Source organism: Corvus kubaryi, unplaced genomic scaffold, assembly GCF_017639235.1.
Source record: "Corvus kubaryi isolate FWS band 111438036 unplaced genomic scaffold, C.kubaryi_AGA036_p1.0 37398, whole genome shotgun sequence".
In the NCBI taxonomy this organism is placed as follows: Eukaryota; Metazoa; Chordata; class Aves; order Passeriformes; family Corvidae; genus Corvus; species Corvus kubaryi.
The window spans coordinates 21490998-21511443 of NW_024581137.1; the positions used below are offsets into that span (position 1 = coordinate 21490998).

The window sequence follows — 20446 nt, forward strand, 5'->3', positions numbered from 1 at the left end:
TTCAAGGTCTTTTGTTTAAAAATATCCACACAGCAGTTCCCTAAAACACAAGTATAGCAAAAAGGAGGGGGAGATTGTGTTTTTTATGGTTTTGTATGTGCTAAACATTGCTATTTACTAGGACCTCAGAAGGTTTGAAAATTGAAACCATAAAACTCTGAAAATCTTTGGAAATTATCTTTCAAATAACAAGAAATAATAATTTCTAAAATTACTTAGATTAAAAAAAAAAAAGGAAAACCTTCACATTTCTGACGTTTCTCCTGAATTGAAAACAAATCTTAATTTTAGTTATCCTTTGCTTGTAGCCTTTAATTTCCTGTTCCCCATTGTTACTACATTTATTGCCTGTTTATTTTATTTCGTGTCTAATGGCTGTATTCTTTTGTGCATAACAAAGATTTCAGGGGTTGAACTGCCTTTCTGAAAATTATTATTCTTTATTCTGCAATATTTGGGGTTTTTTGGGAAAGTGGTTATTGTTTATTTTTTTAAATAGAATTCCCACAGAGCTTATTCATGTGGCTTGCCTTTTTAATTACTTTTCTGTTTCATTTTGTAGATGTAATTTCATCAGCATATTGCCAAAATATTTATTTATGAAATACTTAATCACAAAAGGGAAAAAAAAAAGTGACTGTGGATCCAAAGAGATAACCTATCAGCAAACTTGTCACAAACACTAACTGAAACTTAATTTTAAAAATTGCCTACTTGGATACAGTGGTAGTTAGTGATTGTATTGGAGTGTTAAAAATGGAATTTACTTGTCTGCAAAAATGAGTTGCTCGTTATGCCCAAACAGCTGTTCATGCTCTTGCTTTCTGCTGAGATAAAGTTTTGATTGGATATTTAGGTACTGGGAAAACTAAAGATATTTAAGGTGGAAAATGGCACTCATACGATATCTGGATGACAGGTTGTAGGCTGATTTCACATATGGGAGTTGATCCAGAGAGACTGAAAAGAAGTGATTTTTATCTATAAAATCAAAAATAATATTCTTGTATCAGCAATAGTGTGGCCGGCAGGACCAGGGCAGTGACTGCCCCCCTGTACCGGGCACTGGTGAGGCAACACCTTGAATCCTGTGCTCAGTTTTGGGGCACTCACTACAAGAGGGACATTGAGGTGGTGGAGCAAGTCCGGAAAATGGCAATGAAGCTGGTGAAAGGTCTGGAGCATAAATCTCGTGAGGAGCAGCTGAGGGAGCTGGGATTGTTTAGTGTGGAGAAAAGGAGGCTGAAGGGTGATGTTATTGCTCTCTGCAATACCTGGCAGAGGGTGTAGCCAGGTGGGGGTCGGCCTCTTCTCCCCAGTAACAGGTGATAGGAGATATCCTCAAGGTGTGGATAGCAGAGGTTTAGACTGGATATTACGAAAAATTTTTTCAACAAAAGGGTTATCAAGCACTTGAACAGGCTGCCCAGGAAAGTGATGGAGTTGCCATTCCTGGGGGCTTTCAAAAGATGTGTGGATGTGGCCCTTGGGGACATGGTTTAGTGGTGGACTTGGCAGTGCTGGTTTAATGGTTGGACTCAATCATCTTAAAGATCTATATCAACCTAAAGGATTCCATGATTCTAATTCCCTATTTTATTTTTTCCCTTCCCTTTAAAACCTGCACTGACTGCCTACCTTCTCAGAAATATTGCTAAACCCAAGGTTTTGTCTAGCAGAGGCAGCCTGAATTTCAGTCGGATGTTTCTGTCCCTTCTTTTTGAGCTCAGTCAATTCCGACTGCCATTGATGGGAGTTTCGAGGCTGCGAGCACAATTTCCATATGTGGAAATCAAGAATATGGAAAAAATAATGCACTTCAGGTTGCTTGACAACAACAAATTTTCTTGGTAGGCAGAGGTCACATAGCTTTGCTAGCTCTACCATTTGTCATGTTAATTACTGCCTCAGGTACAAGGTCTGTACCACAGTATACTGCTGGTGGAGAGGGAAGTGACAAAACACAAACTGCTCACTTTACCTGCATGGGAAGAGAATCCCTCTGGACCTGGGTACCGCACACATAGCTGACCTCGTGCCTTTTTCTGGCCCTATTTTATGCAGAAATCTTTGTTTTCACAAGGACCATTTCTGAAAACAGATTGAATAAAAAGCAAATGAGGGAGTTTTCGTGGCTTGTAAGTCATCACAGTAGTGCTTCTCAGATTTTAGAAGCTGATGTTTGCAAATTAATTACTTGGCCTTTAAATAGTTCCAAACCACCCAAAGTGCTCCATTATGTTAGCACAGGCTTGAGAAATAGATATGTATTACTAGCTAATTGAATAACATATGGTGTTGATTAGTGCTTAGCTCTTTTTATAGAACTCAATTAAAAAACTGACTGCAGTATATTTTGAGACTATGAGATGTCTGTTGGTTGCTTCTGGCACGAGGGAACTGCTGAACCAAGAAATGATGAACTTTTTCTGTTTAGTCCATCTAAAAGTTCCTTTAGAATCTCGTGGTGAATTGGCTGTGGTGGGAGATAGGCTGGGATTTGTTCATTTGCTGCAGTATTGAAATGCAGCCTTTCCTGAAAGATTTAAGTGCTCTCCCGGCAAAGCAAAACAAAAGCCCAGGCTTTTATTTTCTGTGCTATTGCTTAAGGTATACAAATATACAATGAGCCTGTTTCAAATGGATAAGTATCTATTCTTATAGGGCTCAGTCTGCAGAGATGCATTTCTTGGGAGGAGTCCTAGGACAGAGACATGAAATTATAAAGCGCTCCAATCACAAGTAATGTCAATCTCATTTTGCCTCATTCCCCCCAAGGAATAAACATGTGAGGAAAACCTGCCTTTATTTCCTTTGCTTGATGCAGGTTTTGCTTAAGAGATTATTTTCCTCTTAGACTTCACAAAAGCACCTGAGATGATGATGATTATGATCTTCTTATTATTCCCATGGATGATTGAAGTGGTGTAGCAGCTAGCAGCATTGATCCGACTGGGAGGAGCTGGTAAGATACAGAGAAACAATAAACAAGAAAATAAGATGGTTCTCTCCCTGACTTTTCTTCCCCCCTGCTAAGATGCCTGTTTTACTCTATTTTGTCTGGAATTTTTAAAGAGAAAATTTGGTAAATATTGGCTTCAAATGTGATGTGATCTGAGCTGTATTAGGCAGACAGCAAGAAGAGATACTGAGTTTTATCCACAGTTTTATCTCTGACTAGTAATTTAGCTCTTGGGTGTATGACCTGACAAACTCTTCCTTGATTTTTAGAAGCAAGTGATTATACTTGCTCACTAAAACTCATAGTAGAAAAGCCTTCCTACAGCATAAAATTACTTAGCGCATATATTTTCCAGATTTTCACATCAAATTTTATTGTATTATATGCTATTTTGTATTTAAATTTAATCTGAAAGGCTCAGAACAAAGGAGGTCCTGAAAAATGAATTGATTTCTAAAAACATTTCAGATCTCAGTAGAGTCCCATTCCACAGTAGCTCTTTCACTGAAATGACGTTCATTCATCCATCCGTCCATCCAGAGAAAGCAGATGAGTCCTGCAGCGTACCCTGTAGGTTACTCAGGTCATTTGGGAGGGAGCTGTGTTTCACAGGTGCAGTGCTTTCACCATGAGGGACCCGTCACCACTTTGCTGGTTAGTCCTTTTTGCTGTGTGTTTGTTCTGCCACAGCCACGATGTGCAAAATAGGTCATTCATGACCTAAATTGCTCTGGGCTCTAAACCGGGAGCAGGTGCAACCGTGACCAAAACCGGAAGGCTACAGTCTTGGGATCATCCAGTGATAATGGGGGTTGGAAGAAGCCAAGGGTATTTTATTTTTGTATTCCTGATCCTTCCCCCAGGCTGTTCTGCCCCTGCTATCTATGTTTAAAATAGATGGCAGTATGATCATTTTAGGCTTCTCCCAGGAATAAATTTCTAGAGCTAGCATTTTATTCAGTGAGATCAACTAAAGGTTGCAAAGGCAAGTTAGCACTCACTGGCTTTTTGGTAAAGGTGTCACAAGTACCCAATGCAGCAAGGAGTTTCAGCATAACAGATAAATAAGAGGACATTAGCACAGAGATACCAGTTTTGGGAATGGTCCTGCCACATAGCTTCACTCACATTGTGAAAAAGATTCTTAAAAGGCTGATGCAAAAGGCACCATGCTACAGTGACTTTCATCAACTGGTGATGTCCAATCACCTGAAAGATATAGCACCAAATTTATGAAGTTTGAAAAGATATGAAGATTTCAGTTATTACCAGAGGTGCTTTTGTGTAGCATGCCAGTAACATCCCCCAAATACATGAAAAATGATGAGGTGATGATTAAGGAGAGGATATTGATAAGTGATCAATCTCTCTCTTTTTTTCTCTTTTTTTCTTTTTCTTTTTTTTTTTTAAACATTGCATTAACAACAGTTTCTTGAAAGAAGCTGATGTCTCTCAATATTTGTTGTTATATGTTGATATCTCAAAAACGAGTATTACTATTATTACCTGCAAAAGTTCAGTCCTTTTAATGTTTGGAGAGACATTATCACAGGCAGAGCAAGATTCATCCCATCTAACTTGAGATCTACAGCACAGACATCTGCAAATAAAGAGGAATACTTTTTTCTGAGAACAAAACACCTGAGTTTATGCTTTAGTCTGCTTCATAGTGAGATGACCTTTCATAGGCCTTCTTGGTGAAATTTAAAGTGTCCAGGAATAGAGCAGAATCTGGGAATGAGTAACTGAGATGCAAACATCTGCATCTTTGATGATTGCTACTTAAATGTCTTTCACAGTTTTGAAAAGAAGTATTAGAAATTCCTGAATATTGTAATTAGTGGACTTTTGTCCTTAATTTCCTGTCCATCTTTTCTATCCTTCAGCTATTACAGGAATGTATTTATTGTAGCAACCTGTTGGGAAGTAAACAAAGAGATCTTCTTTAAGATGTATAGAATCATAGAACAATTTAGGTTGGAAGGGACCTTAAAGATCCCCCAGTTCCAACCATCCTGCCATAGGAAGGCAACCATCCACTAGGGCAAGTTATGCAAAGCTCCATCCAGCTGGGCCTCGAACCCCTCAGGGATGGGGAGTGCACTACTTCTCTGGGCAACCTGTTCCAATGCCTCACGACACTTACAACAAGGAATTTTTTTCCTAATACCTAATCTAAACATATCCTCCTTCAGTTTGAGGCCATTCCCCCTTGTTCTATCACTACAGACCCTTGTGAAAAGTCCTTCTTCAGCCTTGTAAGCTCCTTCAGCTCCTGGAACGTTGCTCTAAGGTTTCCCTGAAACCTTCTCTTCTCCAGGCTGAACTGGTCATTCATCAGTGGCAAGAGGTCTCTATTTAATACAGCTGACTTACGTGCACAGTGGTCTCTGGGATTCATGTACTGTTGGCCTCTTGAATGTACCCAGTGTGTTTGAGAATCATGTGCACAGAGCCAAAGTCACAGTGATTGATACAGTTCTATGCTGATAAGAGGGTCTGGAAATAGAACAATTAATTGTAGTACAAATGAGGAAAATTTCCTTCAAATTTTCTTGAATAGAAGGTATGCCATTGGCTTGCAGTTAAGAAGGTAAGGGTTGTTTCAGGGAAGAATGAGATTTCTAATCCAGTGCCTTCAAGCACATTTAAGAAGAGAAATCCCCAGGAAGTAGCTACATTGTCTAAGCCAGCAAACACCACAAATTGTAGTTGTGCTGGTTTTCCACATGGGACAGTTTTCTACTTCACAAAGCTATAATGTCGTGCAAAGTTCGTTTTACTGGTAAGCATCATTGAGCCAAAATTGAGTTCAGAACCCCAGGGAAAATAAATGTAAGCATTTATCCAGAGTGCTATTTAAATTGGCATGAAATTTTGGGATCTTGGTTGCCTAGTTCACTCATTTCTAGTGCTCTGCAGGCTTCATTAGGACCCCTAAAATTGAGAAGCTAACTTTCTTTTACAGGGAAAAAATAGGTACCTGCAAAACTGATGACTTTAAAAGATATGTAACCAGTACAGTCAACATGAACTCTGTAATATGATGTCAGGGAAAGAGGGTTTTCATTTAAAGCCTATCCACATATTATCAAACCAATAAGACACTGATAACAATTAAAAATTACTTTCAAAATTAAGATTATAATGTTCTCTTCTAACCATATTCCATGTAATTTTCCAATAGGACCAGCTAAGCATTCTTTTTCTCACCAATCAAAATTGCTGCCTAAACATTTTTACTCCAGAAGATGGAAGTATGCAATGATGCAAGCATGAGCTGAAGTCCTGTTGCTTTCATGAATTAGGCTGCATGTGTGTTGGTTTAAACACTGGTGGGTCTTTATGCGAATTTATGAACTTGATGTATTTTTTTTCCCATTTCTTTAAAAATGCTAGTTGGAGTGGTAAGTTGTATTTTAAAAGTATGCCAGCAAATTATACTCAAATATCTCCCTCTTTTTTATCACTTGCCATCTTTATTTACTTGTCTATTAAGAAATATTGAGTAAGAATGACTCGGAATGTTTTAATCAGAAACTGCTTCTGTTTTTAAAAAAAACCTCTTGTTTTTGATTTTTTTAATGAATCATTTTGTGCCCAATCAACATACTGAGTACTGCTAAGTAATGCTGGCTTTACAGCAAGTGGTTTGCACAGGTGTTTAATATTTCACTTTAGTCCTCTAGCAGTGCCATTATATATTCATAAATCACTGTGTATCTGTAAAGAAAATGGTGATGGACTGTAGTGTAATATATATTTCTGAAACTTCTGTTTTCCTAGTTGTTACCTAAACTCCAGTTATAAATGATGCCCTTCCTCCAGATTTGAGAGTAACGTGGACATACACAAAAGTATTTTGCAGCTCTAATGACATCACATGCTTTTCTAATGGAAGCACATGGTAGATGCACAAATCACTTATTCCCAAGGCGGAATTTCCCTTATTAGTTTATTGTGCCGTTATTGAGTGTGCATTTCCTAATTTTGCTTTCTGGAATGAGATTAGAATGCAAGACAGATTCTATATGCCAAAAATAAGACTTTCATGGATTAGACTGTTTTGATTGAAATATTAGAAGGATATATTAACATGCTAATACACTTTATTAGGCTGCCAGCTTATGTGTGGAAATATTTCAAAAGGAATGAGATGCGTACACATAGCGTGCAATGTTGAATTTACTAGATTATATCTGCTTACAAAGTTTTATATCTTTGTTGAAAAATCTGTTTTGTTATAGTATTCTTATGCCTATATGGCTAGCACTATAGGTCTAGGGATATATTGTTCTTGTAATTTTAAATTCATACTGCTCTCTAGTGGGGAATGCCTTCAATGCAATAGATTACGTATATATGTACTGCTTTGATTAAAGACTGAATTTACTAATTTAAAATTATTTTAGGCAGCTGAATCTTTGAAGTGAACAGTATCTCCAGCAAACTCCAGAAGGGCTGAGAGGTTGATAGGTTTATGCTGCTTCCTCAGAGAAACCTCCTCTTCCCATTAGGAGAAATATGCTATAGGTCTGCTATTGAAAGATTCTACAGTCTCATAATGTCTTTCGGGACATTTGTGATTTGTAGGTAAAAGTTCCTATCATCACTGTTGGTATAATAGCCTTGCTTTAATAAGTAACTACTTTTATGCTGATTGTTTTTTCTCTCTGTAATTTTGCTTTGGAGTGAAATATTTAGCCTTCTTTCTCATCTCTTGCTTTCAACAGTTACAATCCTAGATAAGAGTTGACTGTACACAGAAGCTGATAAAATAATGACAGAACTAGTTGAGTGAGGTTAAAATCTACAGCAAGTGCGGAGGTCCTCTCAGACCTGGGTCTGTACTTTCTTAAATGAAATGGGGTTTAGTTAGCATAAAAGAACACAATGCTAATTAGATAGCAAGAAAATCTGAAAACTGAGATTGAAACTGATTTGAATATTTGAGATAGATTTTAGATTTTCATCTTTAGATAAATTTGTCTTTGTGATTTGACTGGAAGACAAAAAATGTCTTTAAATCCTTGGGAGGTCTGGCAAAAAGTTAAGCTGATGAAATTTAAGACATCTGAAGCTATCTGAAGAACGATTTGCAGTATTATGTTGCAATCAGACCCAAGTCTGGAGGCTTGTTTAGGATTGTTTATTTAGACACTGAAACTTTTCTGGATCTGCCATTAAAGACCCATTTTCTTGTGTCACTGTAATAATCTTTTTTTGTCTCTAGGTTGATTGATTTGTCAATTAGAGACCAAATAGTGTCATCGTATTTAAGGCTGCAGTAATTTTGTCACTCAAAGTATAGATTACATTCTTTGTCTAGACCTTCATTTATTCGCTAAGTCTGGGGGAACAAGCACTTTAAAGATTTATATGGTATGTAAAGGTCTCATCAAAATGCTAAGTTGGTATAACATTTTGCATTCCTTGAATAGTAAATTAGGTTTGCAGTGCTCAGAGCATTTCTTCACCTGTGCCATTTCTGCTCCCTTTTAAATCGTGGAAGCTCACAGTTACACTGGTTTCACTTGAAGTTCTGCAGATGGGATTATCTTCTCATTTCTGTAGTTGTTGCTGTTTGATATTAGCTGAATCTAAGTTTACTATCCTTCAATTGTAATCCTGTGTGGTTAAGATAAGAAACTAATAACATGTTTATTTGTCTTTGAACTACTCTAAATGAGAAAGTTATGAAGTTATTAGACTTGGGCTTGAAAGCAATCAGAGGAAGTGGAGAGAGGATGTCTGGAGTTGCTAAGTGTTTAATAAACTCAAGGGTAAGGTCTGTGCATTTAAGCTTATTGAGCTACTATACAAGACAGGTACTTTTTCTTCTGTTCATTATACCTTCTCCCCCTTTTTTTCCATTGGCTGAAGGGCTGTTTTCTCTCACATTTTTTTCTCAGCTCCTGCAGTGTTTTTACCTTTTCTTTGATAATTTATCACAGAGGTGCTGCATCCACATCTGACAGGCTCAGCTTTGGGCACTTGACTGTGGAGTTAGTCAAGTTATGTAACAGAACTGAAAATCTTGAACAGAAAGCAAAATATATGAGTGCATATGAAAGCAAAATACAATGTTAAAATATAAAATGCAAAAAATTATTTTCTGCCTTTTACTGGTTTGCAGATGTTGCTGTTTTGTCTGTATTATTTTGTGTTCTCATCAATCTTCTCTCATATGTTTTTTTTCTTCTCAGAAAATATGAAGAAGCCCTGGAGCCCCGATTTACCAGTTGATAGTCAGTCATACAATTCAGATTTCACGTCTCTCCCAGACCAGGAAGGTGAGAAAGAATTAGCACCTGATGGCACTGAAGAAAAGAAGGAGAGAGAAAAGAAACACACCAATTTCACTTTGTGTAATGTTTGTAACATTCAGCTAAACTCTGCTGCTCAGGCACAAATCCACTACAATGGCAAATCCCATCAGAAGAGGTTAAAACAGCTCAGCAATGGAAATCTCAAAAGTGATAATGGTAAGCATTATAATATATAAACCTTTGCCATATTTTGATCTGAGAATTGCAGCACTGTGCATTTTGTCGATATATATTAATCTAAACTTTGTTTTATTCAGACAACAAATGCTTTGAAGTTAAAGCAAAGGCTCTTGGTGACTTCAGAGTGCTGGAGGTCATCCCTAGCATGAGCATCTGGCAAATAGCTAAACATATACCATCTGTGTTATTACCAGAGTTTTCATTTTATATTTCGTTTACATAATGATGTTGATTCAGATTCTTTCTCTTTTCATTTGCATTTTGATGATTTTCAGCATAATCAGTGATATTCTGTACTTCACAGTCTACTAGAAAGGTTACCCTTGTTAGGGGCGTGTTTGCTTTTAATGAATGTAAGGTGGTTGTGAAATAAATTGAAACAAGTACATTACACAGAAATACGTTCCCAAACTCATTTCACTTTAGCTTGCTTACTCCAGGTTCAAACCACAGCTAGCATACGTTTGTTTAAAGGTCATGGCTGAAGTCAAACAGAGGTGGAACAAAACTTATTTTGGCTTTAATTGTTTTCATTGACAGTTTTGGGCAGAGCATTTTGTAGTAGGTGACATACTCTTTTATAATCAGAGTGAATTGTGATCCTCAAAGAAAAACACATTTGTGGTTTTTTTTTGTACTAAGGCAGATTAGATAATAGAGGAAAATGATAGTCCCTGACAAGAAAAAGAAAAATTATCATGTTACAATTTTCTCAATTTCATAACAGGTAGTACTCAACTTTGCTGTACCATGTATAGGGTTGTACTGGATTGTTCTATCTGTTTCTGTGCACCATGTCAGAGAAATAATTGTGTTAATATGATGTACTTAGGACTTTCAGATTTTCTTTCTCCAGATCACACATGTTGCTTACTATTTTGTAGCTTGAGTTGCTTCCTGCCCCACCTGCAGAAGGATAGGCAAAACAATAATCCTTAGATAGAACTTCATATTATTATTTTAATAGTCTCTGCATTGTTCCCGCTTTAAGAGTGGGGAATAACATTGATAGGTTTCTGAGGTATGTTGGATGTGAGTGCTTGTCTGTCTATGAGGTGTTGCTCATTTCTGTAAAACACAACAATAAAACAAATAACACCTCCATAAAATTCATCAATACAATTAATTTTTTATTTAAGTGGCAGGCAGGACTGCAGCATTTGGCAATGTTCAGAGTTCAGAAGACTTAGAAAAAATGCTACTACCATTAGTAGGAGCTGTGGAAATTCATAAAGAAAGATTGATTTCCTAATTGATTAAAGGTGCAATATGGTTATCCACAAATGCATTCTTTATAAAACCAAATAAGCACAGTCTAATTTATTGCTATCTTTGGTTAAGAAGAAATCGTTATTGTTATTATTAGCACAACAATTTTGCTAATGATAGAAAGTTTTTTTCTGCAGTTCATTTTTCCACTTTAATCCATGATAAATAAAGAATTAGTGATTAAGCAATGTTGAAATTAGTAGCAAAGAGCTTCAATCACGGTTCAACATTTATATTCTGGAGAGGCTCAAACTAGCAGTATAGCAGTGTATTTCTTATTTCCTCCTTAAAAGTATTCTATGTTGCGTGTAGTTGTGTGTAGTGAGAAAATAGCTGATTGACTATCTAGGTCTTTGTTTCAAAGTGCATTTATTTTGGGGGGTTATGTGAAACTTTAGGATTTTCAAATCTGGCAGATCTCTGAATATCGTCAAAAGTAGAAATCCACTGAGAGAATAATGTAGTGTAAAGTGTAAGGAAGGGATTTTTCCCATGTCACCAAGTTCATTTCTCTTCAACTGAATGTTATAAATTAGAGAGACCAGTATTAAATATTTCTTGCTAGAAGTTAGAACTGAATTAGAACTGAATACTTGAGTAACCATCTTCCCCGCATCTTGAACAGAGATGCTGTTTGAGATGCCTTTTCTAAGTCGAATAAAAATCAGAACAGGAGAGTTCTTTCACAATAATAGGTTTTGTCATAACTTGTATATCTGAAATATGGGCAGCATTTTTTGAGCAAATTATTGTTGTGTTGGTGACACCCCACCAAGCTCAAGTGACATATGACCATGACTAAACATGTTATGACTTGACCATTGCAGTTTATCATGTACATGCAGATGGTGCTTTTTGAAGGTTATTGGTGTGACTGTTAAACATGCACAGCATTGTTTTCTCAATGTATGTCAGAAGGATACTTTAAGAGAATGGTATTTCTTGTGTGGAAGTCTGATTGTCACAGAAGACAGCTGCTATGCTTTATGTCCAGGTTAGTGACACAATAATTCTAGAGACTAAATTCTGCTGTAAATTAAAACTATGTAAATGTTCTGCTTTATGCATTATCTTCTAAGGTTTTGTCATCATAGTTACTTATTATGTCTCATGACATATGAGTGAAGTATCTGTACTATGCACAAGGAAACTTAATTTCTAAATACAGTGTTTCATGAACTGTACTCTCAGTTGTATATGCCTTTGCAATGTTGGGTGCTCACTTGGAACTATCATATGTGGAAAGGTTGGGAAACATATCGGAGTTGTGTTTTCTCATTTTGTTTCATCTCTAAATTATTCCCACACAGCAGGATAGGTTTGTGTGTTCTTTATCACGAGGGGATGTAGAAATGGAAGATTGATTCATACGAAACAAAAGCCCACGTGTTGTTCCAAAATAATTTGCAATGGACTGCTGAACAGAGGTAGGGTTCAGCTGCATTAGCTATGTAATTAGAGTTGTCATGCTACAGTCATCATCTTCCAGCTGTGTGAAGTAGCTTTTGTCTGTTGGATGTGAATATCAGAACATTTACTATGTTTGAAGATCTCTGCCTGATTTCATAAGGTAAGTTGCTTATGCACAAAGCCTGTTAACATCTGCAAATATATAATCAGTAAATAATGTGCACTGTGGGGTTAAAAGCAGTATTTCTTTGCTGCTCTGTTGGTATCTGAACTGTATTTGAATAACCAGCTATACTCCGAAAAGTTTTGTTAGTTGCTTTATCTATCTGTCTGCTTGGCAGCTGTACTGTGTGATACCCATGTGGTTCCTTCCTGGGGCAGAACAACCTCAGAACAGCCAACTGTTCAGCCACAAAAGTGATGTGAACCCAATGTTTCTTTTGTCATTACTTGGTACATTGGTTTGTGATGACTTAACAGGACATAGTGAGACATCAGCACTTCTGTTGCTGAACTGTATGTGCTTGGGAGCAACACAATTTTCTGTGTAACTTCCTCCTAATAATTGCCTTTTATGTCTCTTAAAAAGACTTCTCACACTTTCCTCAGTATAGCCTATAAAATATTCTTCTTACTGGTGCTTTTTTTGCCTTTCTGCTCTCATGCTTGCAGTGGAAAGGTGACAAGAAAGTCAGTGGAGATTTTGAGTATGTTTTGGGATTAAAAGAGGGCAAGATGCAGTTCCTATCAGGTCTGCTGACACTCTACCACTTCTCATAAAACCAGCCTGGACACTGTGGGAAGAGGTGACCTCTTGTGGGACGTTGTTTATTCTGTCCAGCAGGAGCAAAACTCACATTCCTACTGACAGACTGGAAAAATAACTGTGGATGCAAATGTATAACAGCACCAGTGAGAAAGCTGATGTTTCTAAAATTTTATGTAAACCAGAATTTCTTCTGTGCATTCTTTTGTGTAAATTGCTGAATCATCGTGAGTGAATGAGGCATGGTTAGGACAAAACCTAAAACTGCTTTCCTCTGCAATACTTCCTACAATACATTAGAGAACAAGTGGGAAAATAATAAAGGAGGTGAGCAATGTCACAAAATTAATAGAATTCCTTACACTTTAAAAACTGATTTCTGAACCATTATTCTTTTGAAACATAGGAGGCAGTGAGGCATTTGGTGGTGGTTTATTCATCTAGCTCTCTAAATTCATAACCCAGACCAAAGACTATCCAATTTAGTATGTTTTATGTGCTATCTTTTAAACTAAACCTGAATACAACTACTTTTTTTTCACTGAAGTTTCACTGAAGTAAAATTTTATTGTAGTGTCAACAAGGACATTGAGTACATGGAAAAAAGGAGCAGAAAGTATCAAAATTGAGCATCTTTTTTTTCCCCCCTTGCTAGTTTCAAAAAGCAAATCCCTTAATTCACCACTTATTATTACTTTAGATTGAATAACAATTTGATTGTTGAGGTTATGTTACGCATATTATGAAATATGCACTAAAAAGGAACATTTATTTCCCACATTTTATTCTTCTTTTTCAACCTCATTCAGTAGTTGAATGTAGTTTCCTACAACAGCTCTTGAGATGGCAATTTCCTTAAATCTATGCAGTAATTTTTTTGCACACTGGTAAGAGAAAATGTTTAATCTTTTACAACTTCTCTTTTACATCTAAATCCTGAATTTTTACTAGTCTGCAGGTAGGCAATCCAGGTGATTTATCCAAACTGCAGAGTTTCCTTCCTTGCGCTTTTGTGTTGCTGTTTATCTTCCGTCTCTGTGCTGCTGTTGCATTTTACACCTCTGCTGTCATGTTTCGTGATCATGAAAACTGATGGGGTAGACACATTCTTGCTTTTACGTGGTCAACCACCAAGTTAGGGGCTTTCAGGGAAGTGGTGTTATCTGCTCTTCTCATTGTGTTAACCCTCCTTTCAGAGGAATAGGATTGGATGGGACATTGGAGAAAAGAGGAAATCTTCAAGTAAAGTATGTTTTCCTTCAGATCAGGTGATTTTCTATTAATTTCCAGACAAGTAAGAATTGTCAGATCAGCTTGAGATGTCCATGGAAGTCACATTGCTAGCAAACTTTTTTTTTAATGTCATATTCTGATGCAGAGCTTCTTGGCCAGTTAACAGTAAATCCAATATGTATTTTCCTCTGGTTTTAAGCTTCTAGTTTGTCGGTCATAGATGCCAGTATCTTGTAAACCATCACAGCAGGTTCCTTCTGGGTATTTGTAATACCTTCCAAATGTCAAAGCTGGAGATTTCTGAACAAGTAGGACTGGCTAAGGGCAGTGTGTCACTTCCATTGCTTCCAGATGTAAATCTTCCTCCTTATTTCAAAGTGCTTGTCTGTTTCCATCATGTTCCTATTTCAGTTAGTGAACTATTAGCAGTCTTTGCTTTCAAGAGCACTTTTGCAAGCAAGGTATGCTTTTAAAGCACCACTTGTGTTTGCAGAATCTTTTTTATCTTATTCAGAAAGGTAATATCACCATATAGGACATCCATAGTTCACCACAAAGTTTTATCGCAAGGTGAGTGAGAGAACCTTAAGAGCCAGCTCACACTAGCCACATGCACAATGTTGATATTTCCTCTAATAAGCATCATGGGATCTACCTGGCTTTGTGAGTATACAAAAAGGATGAATGGATGGTAAATGTGGACAAACTCTTTACATGTATGCAAATATCCATGTGGACTTGCTGTAGTTAGCTGTCTGCTATTACAAATAAATGCAAATGGACGTTGGTAAATTTTAATACAGATCAGTCACAGGTAACGCTTGGCATTGCAACAAGTTGTGGGAAGGCTGTGAGGAAAGTTTATGGAGTGCACTTGGAATAATTTCAATAATGGCATGCAGTCACATAGATAAAATATATTTTAGCAATTTCCAAAACATTCTCTTGGATTTGGAGGGGAGAAATCTATAGAAGTTAAACAGTTTTTCATGTGGTATTTCTGGCAATTGGTCCACTGAATAGCATGACAGGATGTTTAAAAAGTATGGGAGCCTATAGAACTGTGCTTTTTAAATATGGATAATTCTTCAGAAGCTGGGGGATAAGTAGAAATTTATGTCTAAATATACTTAAAGTATTTTTGAAGTTCCTTATTATTCATCAAGTGCACTTAAGATGTGCTTATGTCTTCCATTGAAGTATAGCTCTGGTCTCAACTAGCAAATTCCTTTCTTTTCAACCATCTTAAGTGCCAAATGAATAAAACACGCTGTAGCAGCTTATTATGAATCCAACTGTTTAAGGTGTATGGAGAATCTCCACCATAAAGAACATCTGCCCAGGGTCTAAACAAGCCTCTAACTGCAGAGTCAAAAAGTTACAAAGAATTCAGTTTCCTGCCTGAATATAAGACTGCACAGATTCTCTTTTAATACCCCCAGCTGTATACAGTACCCTCCTTTTGGTACCATCTTGAAGCAAGATGCTTAGTAAATTGCCTTCATCTAAAAGACATGGGTGTTTGTCCAAGAGAAATTCAACAGTGGCAGCTGAAACAAGTTTAGAAGTGGGTCCTTCTTTGCTGCCTTTTAACAAACCTGGATAGGGTCTCTGAGAACTATGTGAAGACAGTTGGAGATGGTGTCCTCAACAGCTCACAAAGGCTGATGTTATGTGCAGATTGGAGGGTGAAAATCTTCATCCACCATGTGCCTGCTTGCTGCATTTATTCTTCCATACTCACAGATCTTACTCTGCATGTTCCGAATATTGTTCTGTCACAGTTTGCTTGTCCTTTTCAGATATTTACAACCTCCTGTTTTCAGGCCCTTATGTTGCTCCTAGGTGTGCAACTCTTTCTTCCATATTGAAAAATAACTGGCCTTTATGCCCTCAAATTTGTGTTTAAAATACACTTGAAAAAAATGGGACAGCTGTCATCTTTGTCTTTGAACTTCTACTTAGCATCAACATAGCCTCTTTCTAATCACTTTTTTGGTTTTGGTTTTTTTTTTTTTTTTTGAGGCTAGGACCTGCCATATAACCTATTTATCTGAACTAGTTTTTCTCTCCACTTAAAAGGTAATACCATTTTAGGCAGGTGATATCTTCATGTTTTTACTGTGGCAGGAATATTGATAAGCAATGCCAAGTTAGCTGGATTAAGTTCAGTTACTCTGAGAACAATGTATGTCCATCTGTGTTGTTTCTGAACGGTATGAGGGGTTGGTCTGCCATTCTTTGCTTCTCCCTGAGTGTGGCACCATTCTCATTTCTGAGAACTCTGGCATTTGATCTCGTATGTACAGATACCAAACTGCTGAAACCTGTTTTGCAGGCTCTCCATTTAGTTCTGCTTATATCACTAGGTCCAATATAGATTATGATGACCATGGCTTCTGTCCAGACCTTCTCAGTAACTTGTCTTCTTTTAATATGATGGGGTTTTTTTTTTCCCCTGCACTGGCATCTGGTAGGCAACAGATCTTCTATGCGTCATGACAACGTGCTAAGTTTATCAACATTTCCCGGTATTAATTTACTAAGAGATAGTTTTTCCCATATTCAGTCATTTTGTTATTTCAAATGTAAGTCTGTAGTCCTCAATGAAGCTGTAAAATGATAACTTTGTACCTCTCATGTAGCATAAATTTTAAATTTTTAGGATATCACAGAATTAATGCAGAATTTTTGAGCTATATCTGAGTAGAAGAAAAAAGTAGCAAATATAAAATGTAAGACAAATTTCACTACTGCTGACTTTTACTTATTCATACGGTTTTTTTCCTCTGATTCAAAATACACTGTCTTCCTGATAGTCATGTCACTGAAATCTTTAGTTAACTTCTTATGCTCTGACATATTTCTCAGTAGTGGAAATATGTCTCAAGATCGGAGATTTAAGACCCGTGCCAATGAAATTAGTTCCAAAACCTGTTGATTTCAAGAGAAGGAGGCAAGTTCCTCGCTCTGTTGAGGAAATTAATGATAGCTATGGTGGCTCAGTACAAATCATCAAAGAAGTACCAGTTCTAATCTACAGTTCTGCTATTGTGGGAGCGAGTTAATCTGTATGATGTCTTTCCTTTGTGTCTCACATTCTTGCTTATAGGTTAGCCTGGCTGGAGTCCCCATGCAGGCAGCATTATAGGTATATAGACGTAATCAAGATTTCCCCCCAGTTTTTCCATAAATATGAAATTAGAGGGCTGGAAAGATACACTGATTGTAAGCAAAGCAGCTCACTTACTCTTTGGTAATACTTTGTTAGCATTACTATTTAGTAAAACTTTGTTCTATAATAAAAATTCAGATTTTTAAAATACTTCTCTAGAATCTTTGTCAGAATAATATATTTTTAAATGCAGGCCCTCCCTGGTGGGGATGGTGTATAATTTATTATACAGAATATAACAGCTTTTTGATTATAAAAGCAATATTGAATGTTTCTTTTTTACGGGCTTTAGCAGCATGATGACTATTAGATTAGAACCAAAACCCGGAGTCTTTCTCTGTGCTGAATTCTAAAATGTTGTAGAAGAAAAAAGAAAGTTAATGAAGAATAATTTTGTGATCATACATTTTGTGATTTTTAAGAAATTTCTTTCATAGTGAAGTACAGTGAAAGGAAAGCTGGAAGTGTAAAAATTATTCACTTTGGTATTTTGACTACAATTGGTTAGTAGTTTGGTAAAGATTATTCAGAAATGGAGTTTTCTTCTGTTGAACTTGTCCCGTTTGGGAACACTTAACAACTCATCTGTCCCTTTTTGGCCAGGAGAACACCATTCCTGCCTTTGATTAATTCTCATTCCATCCCAAAAGAAGTAGCAATATTGTTAAAAAGTGAGTAAAAATTTCCTCCTTCCACTTTCATTCCTGTTCTCAAACTCAATAGACGTTTGAATCTTGACAAGTTGCATTGTGAATGGATGTTTTTTCCACTTGGCAAACACAATAGAATTTTGTTTTTTTCTTGGTCCACAGTCTTATCTATTCTGATAATGTCCTAGTTTTTTCTAGGGTATTGCTTTGGTTTGCACCTTATTTTTAAATTATTGTTATTGTGTTGGAGTTTTTAAATTTGGTTATCAAACTGAAGAAAACCAGTGATTACATCACCATAGTTCTGACTCTGCTTAGCTCCATTTTCCTCACATTTGATACAGGAGCTTTGCCAAAAACAGACCTAGGTGCCCTTGTGGACAAAAAATTGAATGGGATTCATGAACTACACACTTGGACAGTACTGTGCCCAGTTTTGGGCCCCCAGTACAAGAGAGACATCACTGTAAGGGAGTGAGTGTGGAAGAGCATCACCAGGATGGTCAGGTTACCTGAGTACCAAAGAGAGGTTGACAAGGCTGGTTTTATTTACTGTGAAGAAAAGAAGGGCTCGTGGGGGATCCTTTTGCACTCTTCAACTTCCTCGAGGGGCTTTTAGATAGAAGATTGATGTATATGAAAGGGCAAGAGGGGAGCATCACAAATTGCAGCAAGGAAAGTTCTGGTTAGGTATATGGATAAAAGCATTCAGAACTTCATTGTAAAAGTGGGTAAGCACAGAAATGAGTTGACCAGAGAGGATGTGGAAATTATTCTCTGGGGATTTTAAGAACTCAACTGATCTAAGCTTGAAATTACTTCTGCTTTGGGTAAGAGGTTGTGTAAGTTGCAGAGATACCTTTCCACATGAATTTTTCTAAGGTTCTGTAGCAAATACTGGAAAAACTTCGGTTTTAAAGATTCAGAGGCCTACTTGCTTGATTTACATCAGGCAGGACCAAGATATATATAGCCAAAGGCTCAGAGTTTTCTTCATAGCTGTATGTTTAAAAAGGAAAAATAACCAAGAAAATTCCACTCTGAATGTCAGGGTGCTGAGGGTATTTGGCAGAAGCAAGGCAAATACAGTAAAATCTGTATTCTTTGAAAGGCTCTGAGATGTAAAATGAGCTGTTGAAGCCTTTGTTCTACCTTTATTTTTTTCATCAAATTGCCTGTAGCATATACTCAGAACTGCTGTTCATCCATGTTACAGTCTGTCTAGTTAAAGATTATAAAAATAAAATTCTTGTCCTCTAAAAGAAGAAATGTAGGAACAAAGCTGTGTGGATCTTGGTTTTAGACCTTTATTTCTGTCATTAGCAGTGACAAAGAGAAGAATAGATGCTGCAGGATGCAGTAAAGAACATCAGATACCATGTTTACAATTATGTTTTAAGACAGATGGGATCTTCATAGCAGGCTGATATTAATAATCATTCAAAATTTCTTTTTATTTAAATAAATTGGCTTTTAATCTGAACCATTGAAGATTTCAACAGTAGACTTTGTCATGTAAACATTGGACTGATCAAACAGCTCCTTAAAAAAATTATCCAGTAATTGATATTGAATTTGTTTGTGGGTTTTTTATTTTTGTGTGGTGTTTTATTTTCTGACCAATCATATCCCATCATGAAATTAAATTAATTGAAAACTAATTTTTGTATGTTTAGGGAAACACAATTTTCTAATTAGAATCATCAGTGTAATACAGTTTCAGAAGTACCACACAGCAGTAAAAGAGTATTCCTCATGTTTTAAAATCTTGAAATATTTAAGAAAAAAGCACAGCAATTCATTGTATTGTATTTGATTCTATCACTGACTCTTTTGATGCCAGTGACCCTTGTCACAACCAGATGAAATATGCTTGAGAAAGTCAAAGAAAAGATCCCAGAACTGTCAAGCTTTAAGAAATATATATTCAGAATTACAGTGTTGGCATTTAAAGACTTTTTGTGAAATAAATTCTTTCAAGAACAGTGGCAAGCTTCTCTGGTCTTAGAAGCACTCCAAATTAAAAGATTGTGGAAACAAATAATGTTGCAGTTAAAGAAAGAACAACTAAATTACCTTATAGCTGTCATAGAAGTTTCAGTACGATTCAAGAAAGAAACATTTTAGTTTTACCAATGCTTTAATTTTTTTGCAAGCCAGAAGAGTTTATTTCAACAGATTGACTCTTAATTTTATCTCTGTAGGGCTGTATGTATGTTATAAATTTAATTTTCTTTTGGTGCAGGCTAAATTTTGTAATGTAGGTTAGTTTAATCTGTTATATGCCTGCAAAATTTTTTGTAAGGGAAATAATCTGCTTTTTTTGTTTTTCCTTTGATATTGCATACAGCCCATCCTACAAAATCCATTGACCACATTAATGAGAGTACTAGAGGGTCAGGCTAATTTTGAATATGTGTGCTTCTGAGTACAGTGATTATATATTCATACACACACATATTTACACAAAGC

At 36.5% G+C, this 20446-nt stretch overlaps 1 protein-coding gene across 3 annotated transcripts in view; it reads left to right on the forward strand.

Annotated features, from left to right (window-relative positions):
- The window catches only part of ZNF385D (zinc finger protein 385D), a 423741-nt gene that overhangs the window by 76658 nt on the left and 326637 nt on the right, over positions 1-20446 (forward strand). For all 3 annotated transcript variants that reach the window (XM_042042823.1, XM_042042822.1, XM_042042821.1), the window contains exon 2: positions 9169-9447. In XM_042042823.1, coding sequence (XP_041898757.1) covers positions 9174-9447 — 274 coding nt within the window. In that variant the 5' untranslated portion in view covers positions 9169-9173. The remainder of the gene's footprint in view (positions 1-9168; positions 9448-20446) is intronic.